At 57.4% G+C, this 10,000-nt stretch overlaps 1 protein-coding gene across 1 annotated transcript in view; it reads left to right on the forward strand.

Moving 5' to 3' along the window:
- sdk2a (sidekick cell adhesion molecule 2a) overlaps positions 1-10,000 on the forward strand; it is a 30,663-nt gene that overhangs the window by 5,887 nt on the left and 14,776 nt on the right. The window contains exons 6-27 of the mRNA XM_084677771.1: positions 305-495; positions 602-685; positions 777-971; positions 1,356-1,472; positions 1,661-1,828; positions 2,068-2,170; positions 2,694-2,870; positions 3,313-3,449; positions 4,020-4,167; positions 5,341-5,481; positions 5,999-6,180; positions 6,598-6,713; positions 6,868-7,066; positions 7,221-7,319; positions 7,428-7,619; positions 8,006-8,127; positions 8,215-8,324; positions 8,444-8,594; positions 8,803-9,040; positions 9,149-9,264; positions 9,371-9,560; positions 9,946-10,000. The exon at positions 9,946-10,000 is cut by the window's right edge and continues 44 nt beyond it. Of these exons, the coding sequence (XP_084533897.1) occupies positions 305-495; positions 602-685; positions 777-971; positions 1,356-1,472; positions 1,661-1,828; positions 2,068-2,170; positions 2,694-2,870; positions 3,313-3,449; positions 4,020-4,167; positions 5,341-5,481; positions 5,999-6,180; positions 6,598-6,713; positions 6,868-7,066; positions 7,221-7,319; positions 7,428-7,619; positions 8,006-8,127; positions 8,215-8,324; positions 8,444-8,594; positions 8,803-9,040; positions 9,149-9,264; positions 9,371-9,560; positions 9,946-10,000 (3,231 nt within the window). The remainder of the gene's footprint in view (positions 1-304; positions 496-601; positions 686-776; positions 972-1,355; positions 1,473-1,660; positions 1,829-2,067; positions 2,171-2,693; positions 2,871-3,312; positions 3,450-4,019; positions 4,168-5,340; positions 5,482-5,998; positions 6,181-6,597; positions 6,714-6,867; positions 7,067-7,220; positions 7,320-7,427; positions 7,620-8,005; positions 8,128-8,214; positions 8,325-8,443; positions 8,595-8,802; positions 9,041-9,148; positions 9,265-9,370; positions 9,561-9,945) is intronic.

The raw sequence follows: 10,000 nt of genomic DNA on the forward strand, positions 1-10,000 counted from the left end.
GCTCACATTGTACGTACTGTGCTTTCTATGGCGTCCATGATGCCCTGGCTCTCTACTGCCCTGACCTTGGCACTTCAGATGAATCTGTCTATTGAAAACTTTCTTTGCCTTTCCCTCTCCCTCTGCTTACAGTTTTCTACGCACAGTTGCTAGGACACATTTTTCAATCCTTAGATCACTTTTTCAAAACTACTCACACAGTTCCCCTAACCAACTTTTTAGCCCGGCACAGCAGTTTCTGCAAACCCTGATTTATCATTCTCCTTCCACCTCCTCCACCTCCTCCTCTTCCTCCTCCCTCCAGGCCTCTGGTGAAGATGACCGTGACGTGGAGGAAGGACGGCGTGGTGGTCAGCACGGGGATCCGAGACTTCGGCCGCAGGCTCACCATCAGCCTCCCGGCGGTCAGCGACAGTGGCTACTACGAGTGCGAGGCTTCGCTCCGCAGCAGCAGCGTGCCTTCGGTCAGCGCGGGCGCCCATCTCCACGTCCTCGGTACGGCACCCCCCACCCCCCCAACCCCGACCCCCACCCCCCCATGAGGGGGCGACTGAGTGCGGCGTCGTGTGCGTAACCACTCGACTCGCCCCCTCTTTCGCAGAGCATCCCCTGTTTGTGAAGGAGCCCGAGAGGCACATCAGTGCCGAGATGGAGAAGGTGGTGGACATCCCCTGTCAGGCACGAGGTGAGGGTTCTCTGTCCTCGACGCGTGTGTGTGCGTGTGTGCGCGTGTCCGACGAGAGACCTCACCCCCTCCGACTGTGCCCGCCCTCCAGGTGTGCCCCAGCCCGACATCATGTGGTACAAGGACGCTGTGCCCATCAGTCCGGTGAAAATCCCCCGGTACAGGGTGCTGGTGGGGGGCAGCCTCCAGATCAACGGCCTGCTGCCCGACGACACCGGGATGTTCCAGTGCTTCGCCCGCAACCTGGCCGGAGAGATCCAGACCAACACGTACCTAGCCGTCACCAGTACGTCATCGCCTCCGTTTTCCCACACGCCGTGTGCTCCAGTACCGCTCCCACGCTCACGACAGTCTTTCCACTGACACCCTCTGCCGGCGCTGTCGCCCTGCAGGCTCAGCTGATGACTGGGCGTTTTGAGTGAGAGAACAAGCGAGGGGAGAGAGGTTTTCTTGGTTTGCTTGTTTCGTGTCCTCCCTGCCGTCTGTCTGCGAGGGCTTGATTAAGATCACGCTCGGCTTCTCTTTCAGTAGCACCCTCGGTCCTCATCGGCCCCTCCCCCGACACCCTGCCCCTGTCCTCACATCCCCTCCACCCCCCACCGCTAATCTCTTCTCTCCTCCTCCCCCTACCCTCTCCTCCTCCCCCCCTTTGTCCCCTCCCCTCCCGCAGGCATCGCCCCCAACATCACGTCGGGGCCGACCGACAGCGCTGTGATCGACGGCACGTCGGTCATCCTCCACTGCGAGACGTCGGGAGCGCCGCGGCCGGCCATCACGTGGCAGAAAGGTGGGCGGAGCCAGGGGCGGGACGGCTCCCGGCGCGGCGGGGGGGGGGGGTGGGGGGGGGTCAATCACGATCTTAATCTCGACCTCGTCGCTTGTGGGCCTGGAGGTGAACTCGAGCCCCCTCTCCCCCTCCCTTACTCACCCACTCACTCACCCTCCCTCCCTCACCCTCCCTCCTCCGCCCCGCAGGTGAGCGCGTCCTGGCCAGCGGCTCAGTCCAGCTCCCCAGGTTCACCCTGCTGGAGTCGGGCAGCCTGCTCATCAGCCCGTCCCATCTGTCGGACGCGGGCACCTACACCTGCATGGCCAGCAACTCCCGGGGCATCGACGAGGCTGCGGCCGACCTGCTGGTCTGGGGTGAGGCCACATCCACACACATCCGCCCTCCCTCACCTGTGGAGACTGTGGAGCTCATTACACACCGCAACTGTACCCGCCGTACCCCCCCCCCCCCATCACGCAACCCCCCCCCCCCACCGCAACTGTACACGCCGGGCCCCCCCCCACCCCCCCACGCAACCCCCCCCTACCAGTCCCCCTGTTCAAACCCAGCTGTTGTGGCATCTGTCCGTGTGCGTGCGTGCGTGTGTGTGCAGCCAGGACACGCATCACCAAGGCCCCCCAGGACCAGAGCGTCATCAAGGGAACCAAGGCTGTCATGACCTGCGGTGTGACCCATGACCCAAGCGTGTCTGTCAGGTGAGCTTGCCGGCTGCTTCTCCCCACCTGCTCGCTCGCCGAGCCCGCTTGCCGACTGCTTGGGGGTGGGGTGTCGTTCCTTATCAACGCAGCTCAGCCTGGGCCTCCCGTGCAGATGGCGCGTGCGCCACTGTTTGCGTGTGGCCAGGTGGAGGGTATCCATAGAGCCCGTGTTTACACTCCCAGTCACCTGTAGGACCCCGCCATTGATCGCATCTGGGGGTAAACACATGAATATGTAAACCGAGTAATAACTTTTGACAGCGACTTTAATTAAACACAACGCACAGGAGATTAACTGGAAAGCCAAAACAGCTGTAATTAATCACAGACGGGTGTGTGCGCCAGGGATCGAGTGACAGAGTGAGAGCGATATGGATTCCAGATACAAATCGCGAGGCTATCAGCATGACAAAGCTGCCATATGGCGTCGCCGTGTCGTTCGCTTCGACACGTGAACCGGGGCATCAAGTGGCTTCACCGTCAGCGTCCTCGGTGACGTGCGTGCGCGTGTGTTCTCCAGGCACGTGTGGGAGAAGACGGGCTCCGCGATCGAGGTGAACAGCTCCCCGCGTCTGCGCCTGGACCCCGACGGCACCCTGCACATCTCCCAGACGTGGTCGGGCGACATCGGAACATACACCTGCAGGGTGACCTCCGTGGGGGGCAACGACTCCCGCAGCGCCCACCTGCGAGTCAGGTGTGGCCCCCTCCCCCTCTCCACCCCCCACCCCCCACGCTCATGTCTCCCTCTCTCTGGCTCTCTCTCTCCCTCTCTCTGGCCCTCTCTCTATGGCTGTCTCGCTCTCTATGGCTCTCTCTGGCTCTCTATGGCTCTCTCTGGCTCTCTCTGGCTCTCTCTCTCTCTCTATCTCTCTGGCTCTCTCTCTCTGGCTCTCTCTCTCTGTCTCATTCTGTTTCTCTCTCCTGTCGTTGATTCACTCGTGGGCACAATGCTATTTCCCCATTCATCCTGTGTGTGCCTCCATCTGCTCATCCATCAGATGCGGTGCTTTTTCTGCTGTTTGTTCCGTGCCGACGTGTACTGTATATTTATGGCATTAACACTGTTTGGTTTTCTCTCTGTGACACGCGCACGAACGTGCCCACACACACACAACCACACACACACACACTTACAGGCAGCTCCCGCATGCCCCGGAGAACCCTGTGGCAGCTCTGAGCAGCTCAGAGAGGAGGGCCATCAACCTGACGTGGGCGCAGGCCTTCGACGGGAACAGCCCCCTGATCCGCTACATCCTGGAGGTGTCTGAGAACAGTGAGTGCACTCACACACACACACACACACACACACCCTCACACCCTCACGCACACCGCCGCCTCCACACTGTCAACACGGATGGCGTGCTCACTCTCTCAACACGCTCACAGGGTTTGATGTGGAGTGTTTGTTCCTGTCGTTTTCCTTCCTCTTTCTGTCCGTCCCTCTGTCCCTCTCTTTGCCTCGTCCTCCCTCCGTACCTCCGTCTCTCCCTCCCTCCCTTCACCCCTCCGTCTGTATCTCTCTCCCTCCTTCCATCCGGCAACCCTCCCATTTCTCTCTGTCCTCCTCTTCTTTCCTCCCTTTATCCCCCTACAACCTCTCTATCTCTCTCTGTCTCTCTCTCCCTCCCTCTCTCTCCCTCCCTCTCTCTATTTATCTCTCTCCCTCCCTCTCTCTCTATCTCTCTCTCTCCTCCTCTCTCACTCTCCCTCTCTCTCCTCCTCTCTCACTCTCCCTCTCTCTTCCTCTCTCTATATCTTTCCCTCTCTCTCCTCCTCCCTCTCTCTGTCTCTCTCTCTGTCTTTCTCTCTGTCTCCCTCTCCCTCTCTCTCTCATCCCTCCCAGACGCCCCGTGGACGGTGCTCCTCGCCAACATTGAACCCCAGTCCGCCGGCGTGACGGTGGGCGGCCTGATCCCAGCGCGGTCCTACCAGTTCCGCTTGTGCGCCGTCAACGACGTGGGGCGGGGCCAGTTCAGCAAGGAGACGGAGCGGTGGGTACCTCCCAGACGTGTTTGGAACTTTCTCCGAGTTTGGCTTCAGCCAGGCTCCCTCCCCTCTGTCTGGTCCGATTCCCTTGGGCCGTCGCTTCCTCTGTCTGGTATCCCTCCTGATGGAGAGAGTGCGGGGAGCCCGTGTCGTATCTCCCGAAGAGATAACAGAATAAGCTGACCCTACAGTGTGTCGCGTGATCCTATATCTCCTCGCTGTCTGCCTTTCTCTCCCTGTCTCGCGATGGTGTGTTTAAAGAGGGGTTTGAATGAGTCAGAGCTTCAAACAAACACAAGTCCCTGATGGATGCTACTGACGTGGAAGATAGGGCTCTCTTAAGCCCGCTACGCACACACACACAAACACACACACATGCCTACGAGCATAAATTCAAACACAGGCTTTCACACACGCACTCATCACGTTGCCCGGCATACACACATACCCTTATATACAAATTCCCTTGCAACTTCACACACAAATAGACGTGTGCTCACAGACCAACGCACACACACACATAAAGAAGCAGAGGCTCACCAGCACACAGCCGTTTGTATTAATACAGAGCCCTGTCACATATTCACACACACCCATCTTCCAGTACCCTAATGACATACCATGACACCCACACACACACACACACACACACCCCTTAGTGTGAATGTTCTCAACCAGAGTGCACAACAGGGGGGTGACATAACAGCAATGGGAGGGCAGTGTTCCTGAGGCGTCTCTCCTCTTTGATCCTAAACACTGGGCCTTTATCTGTGCACGACAGTAGCACTCCGACACACTGCAGAGAAATCAAGATGTCAACTCAAGTTGATATGAGGAAGAAAGTCGGATACGCGTCCGTGACATGAGCCTACTTAAACCCGGGGCCTCTTTCATGGTAGTCATGCAGGAATAGCAGTGTGCGTCTCTGAGGGTTGTATCACAGAGCAGATCGTCTGGCACAGTGCGTACTGAGGCTAAGTCGGCGAGTTGGACTGGATTACATTGCGAGTCTGGTACCAACTGCACTTTCTTCTTTTCTGATCCATAAAGTCTCTCGGCATGATGAAATGACAAAGAAATATTCAGAAACTCTTCTTAATGAAGGCCTCTCGCATCTTTGCTCTGTGTCTATTTCGGTTTCTCCCTCCCTAACTCCCTCCCTCTCTTTCTCCCCCCAGACTGTCCCTCCCAGAAGAGCCCCCCAGTGCCCCCCCCCAGACTGTTATCGCTAGCGGACGAACCAACCAGTCCATCATGATCCAGTGGCAGCCCCCCCCAGAGAGCCACCAGAATGGGCCGCTCCAGGGTTACATAATCAGGTCAGACACAGCCCGGTGTAATACCCCCGCCCTGGATATTGACATTCACAGGAGCTGTGGAGCGTTTGCCATGAACAAAAAAAAATTAAACCTCAAATGTGACAACCCACCTCTCACTCCTCTGTCTCCTTCCATCATCGTCTGCTTGTCTGGATAACAGATGCTGCTGTTCATCCTAATATCGTGCTACCTGTCCCACACTCCTTCTTGCCTACTTAGAACTTTGTTCTGTATTCTCTCTGTTCTGCTGCCCCGCCACAACCACACACCCACCCGCACGCCCGCCCGCACACACAACACGCACACACCCACACACATTTACTTACTCTCTCTCTCTCTCTCTCTCTCTCTCTCTCTCTCTCTCTCTCTCTCTCTCTCTCTCTCTCTCTCTCTCTCTCCTTCTCTCTTTATTTCTCTCTCTCTCTCTCTCTCTCTCTCTCTCTCTCTCTCTCTCTCTCTCTCTCTCTCTCTCTCCCTCTCTCTTGCTCTTTATCTCTCTCTCTCTTGATCCAATCAGGTACTGTCTGTCGGGGCTGCCCGTGGACTGCCAGATAAAGAACATCACCAACTCGGACCAGACCAACCTCCTCCTGGAGGAGCTCATCATCTGGACCAACTATGAGATCGAGGTAGCGGCCTACAACGGTGCCGGGAGGGGCACCTACAGCCACAAGGTCACCGAGTGGACCCTGCAGGGAGGTGAGAGGCCCCCACACATACACACATCACTCTGCATGGAGGACACAGCCTCCAGGGCCCGCAGGACTGCCAAGAATCTGTATTCGTCTGTGAGACGCATATGTTGCGTGTGACATTCAAAGCAGGTCAAGGTGTCCAGATTTTTTACTTTGCGTCTTGCGTCTCTGCTGTGTTGCTGTTCTTTTTTCATGACGTACCGTCTCGCACACCCCGCAGCATGTGTTGACCTCTCTCTTTCTCTCTCTGTCTCTCTCTCTGTCTCTCTCTCTGTCTCTCTCTCTGTCTCTCTCCCTCTCTCTCCCTCTCTCTCTCTCTCTCTCTCTCTCTCTCTCTCTCTATCTCTCTCTCTCTCTCTCTCTCTCTCTCTCTCTCTCTCTCTCTCTCTCTCTCTCTCTCTCTCTCTCTCCCTCCCCCCAGTGCCCACTGTACCACCAGGCAACGTGCAGGTGGAGGCCGTCAATTCCACCACAGTGCGTTACACGTGGAGCGCCCCCAGCCCCCAATTCATCAACGGCATCAACCAGGGATACAAGGTAGCGCCGAGGCTGTGAACACTGCCCTCTAGTGTCCGCGGTCCGACCTGCATCTAATTACAGCCGAATTGTTTTGCACACCGGTCATGCGACATCGAAATCCATCACGGGTCTTTGTCCTCATCGCCTCCTCCGAACGTTCTCTCCATCTCAGCTGCTGGCATGGGAACCCGACCGCGAGGACGGCGAGGTCGCCGTGGTGACGGTGCGGCCCAACTTCCAGGACAGCGTCCACGTGGGCTTCGTGACGGGGCTGGGGAAGTTCACCGAGTACCTGACGTCCGTGCTGTGCTTCACCACGCCGGGCGACGGCCCTCGCAGCCCGCCGCAGAGGACGCGCACGCACGAAGACAGTAAGAGTCTCCGCGGTCGCTCGCCCGCCAAAGCAGAGCTGGCACTGCCGAGGGGCGGTGAAACCCAGGGCCGAGCGGTGGTGCCGTTGGGACTCGGCAATGCCACTTGCCTCTCTGTGTTTTGACTGGCGTGCGTGTGTGTGTGTGTGTTCAGAGCCTGGCGCGGTGGGCCACCTGAGCTTCACGGAGATCCTGGACACGTCCCTGAAGGTCAGCTGGAGGGAACCGCACGAGAAGAACGGCGTCCTCACAGGTGACCCCCCCCCTCCTCTGCTCCCCACGACAGCGTTCCGCCTGCATCCTCCGCAATCCCGCCCTATCTTCCCAAATAAACCCCCCTCCCCCCTTCTTTCTCGTACAGGCTACCGTATCTCGTGGGAGGAGTTTAACCGGACGAACACGCGGGTCACCCACTACCTGCCCAACCTCACCCAGGAGTACCGGGTCACGGGCCTCACTGCCCTCACCACCTACACCATACAGGTGGCGGGCATGACCTCCAAGGGCCAGGGCCAGCTGTCGTCCTCCACCATCTCCTCTGGGGTGCCCCCGGGTTAGTTGACCTTCCCTGGCATCGTGCTCCGCAAAGCCCTGTGGTTAGATGTCCTGTCTGTGGAGGTCTGAGCACCTGTCTCGTCTAACGTGCAGCTCCACGGTTCATGTCATGGTTATCTCACCGGAGGTTGTCTCTTAGGCAGGATGCTCTCAGTTTACTGTAGCATCCTGCCTACAGTAAACTGCGTACTACTACTAACTGTACGCTTTTAGCTCTCTTCATGTCCTGATACTTCAAATATTTCTCTCATTTTCTGTCTCTCTCTCTCTCTCTCTCTCTCTCTCTCTCTCTCTCTCTCTCTCTCTCTCTCTCTGTCTCTCTCTCTCTCTCTCTCTCTCTCTCTCTCTCTCTCTCTCTGTCTCTCTGTCTCTCTCGTCTCTCAGAGATGCCAGGGCCGCCCACCAACATTGCCATCTCCAACATCGGCCCTCGCACCGTGACGCTGCAGTTCAAGCCCGGCTACGACGGCAAGACGTCCATATCCCGCTGGGTGGTGGAGGCCCAGGTCAGACGCGCACGCACTCAGACCGCCACCAGGTATGGCATCCAGGTGTGTGGGCTGGCCGTTAATCCCCTCTGCTCTGGGTCTCAGGTTGGGATCATAGGAGACAATGAGGAGTGGGTGACTGTCCACCAACTGACCAATGAGCCGGACTCCAGGTCCCTGGAGGTCATGGATCTAAACCCATACACCTTCTACAGGTACACAGAAACTGGAACGGACATTTGGGTAGACATTTAATGTAGAGCTGGATGTTTATGTGCATTTCATCGAGTTATTATTAGCAACAGATCAATGATCCACACGCATGTTGCCCCAGGTTCCGTATGCGTCAGGTGAACATCGTTGGGACCAGTCCCCCCAGCCAGCCTTCCAGAAAGATCCAGAGCCTGCAGGCCCCGCCTGACATCGCCCCCGCCAACATGACCCTGCGCACGGCTAGTGAGACCAGCCTGTGGCTCAGATGGATGGTGGGTTCCCACCCCCGACTCTCCCTCTACATGTCGCTCACGAGGGAGGGGGTGTGCTAGCTCAGCGGTAGAGCAGATCCAAAGGTGGCGGGTTCAAGTCCCCCCTTGTATGTCTCTTTGGATAAAAGGGTCTGCTAAATTACTGTAACACTTAATTATTATTATTATTATTATCATCTAACATGACTGACTCCTGTTGCTTCTGTAGCCTCTTCCGGAGTGGAAGTACAATGGGAACCCTGAGCTGGTGGGCTACCGGATCCAGTACTCCAAAGCTGGCTCCAGGGGAGGCGTTCTGTCCCATGTCATCACGGACCGCCTGGAGAGGGAGTTCACCATCGAGGACCTGGAGGAGTGGACCGAGTACGAGGTCCGCATCCAGGCCCTCAACGGCATCGGCTCGGGACCCTGGAGCACACCGGTCCACGGCAGGACCAGGGAGTCTGGTGAGGCTGGAGACACACACAGACACCCAGAGTACACACACAAGACGCATACACGGACTGCAAGTCCACAGGACTGTTTCAACCTTTGACCCTGACTCCCTGCGGTAGTGCCATCCTGTGGTCCCACCAATGTGTCGGCCTTCGCCACCACATCCAGCAGCATCCTGGTCCGCTGGGGGGAGGTCCCTGAGGCCGATCGCAACGGCCTCATCCTGGGTTACAAGGTCTTGAACACCTTCCTTTCCGGCACAATGATCTCCCGTGATCCACGACATGGTGGATGGCTCCCATCCATCCTTCCCTTCCCTCACCCCTTCCTCCCCTCCTCAGGTGGTGTATAAGGAGAAGGACTCGGACAAGGCCCTGCAGTCCTGGGAGGTGGAGGGGAACACCAGTCACAGTGTCCAGCTAAGCGCCCTGGGGAAGTACGTCCTCTATGAGATTCAGGTGCTGGCCTTCACACGCATCGGCGACGGCAAAGCCAGCTCCCCCTCCATCCTGGAGAGGACCCTGGACGATGGTAACCACGGACGCACACACACACACACACACGCGCGCACACACACACGCACACTGTCCTATATTCATGAGCGCACACGCAAGCATATATAGGACCGCGCACACATACACACTCACACACACCCCGACACAAGCACACATTTTCACATTTACATTTAGTCCTTTAGCAGATGCTCTTATCAAGGGTGAAGTGGCAAGTAGGGTGAAGTGCCTTGCCCAAGGACACAACGTCATTTGGCACAGCAGGGAATTGATCCGGCAACCTTCTGATTACTAGCCCAAATCCTTCACCGCTCAGCCATCTGACTCCCTACACACGCACATTTTTGGCAGAATGATAACGGGATTCGTAATGTATTGCTGTCTGACATATCGATCTCCCATAGTGCCCGGGCCTCCAGTGGGCATCCTGTTTCCTGAAGTCAGGACCTCCTCGGTTAG

Source organism: Hypomesus nipponensis, chromosome 17 (genome assembly GCF_054491055.1).
Source record: "Hypomesus nipponensis isolate SF chromosome 17, ASM5449105v1, whole genome shotgun sequence".
Taxonomy (NCBI): domain Eukaryota; kingdom Metazoa; phylum Chordata; class Actinopteri; order Osmeriformes; family Osmeridae; genus Hypomesus; species Hypomesus nipponensis.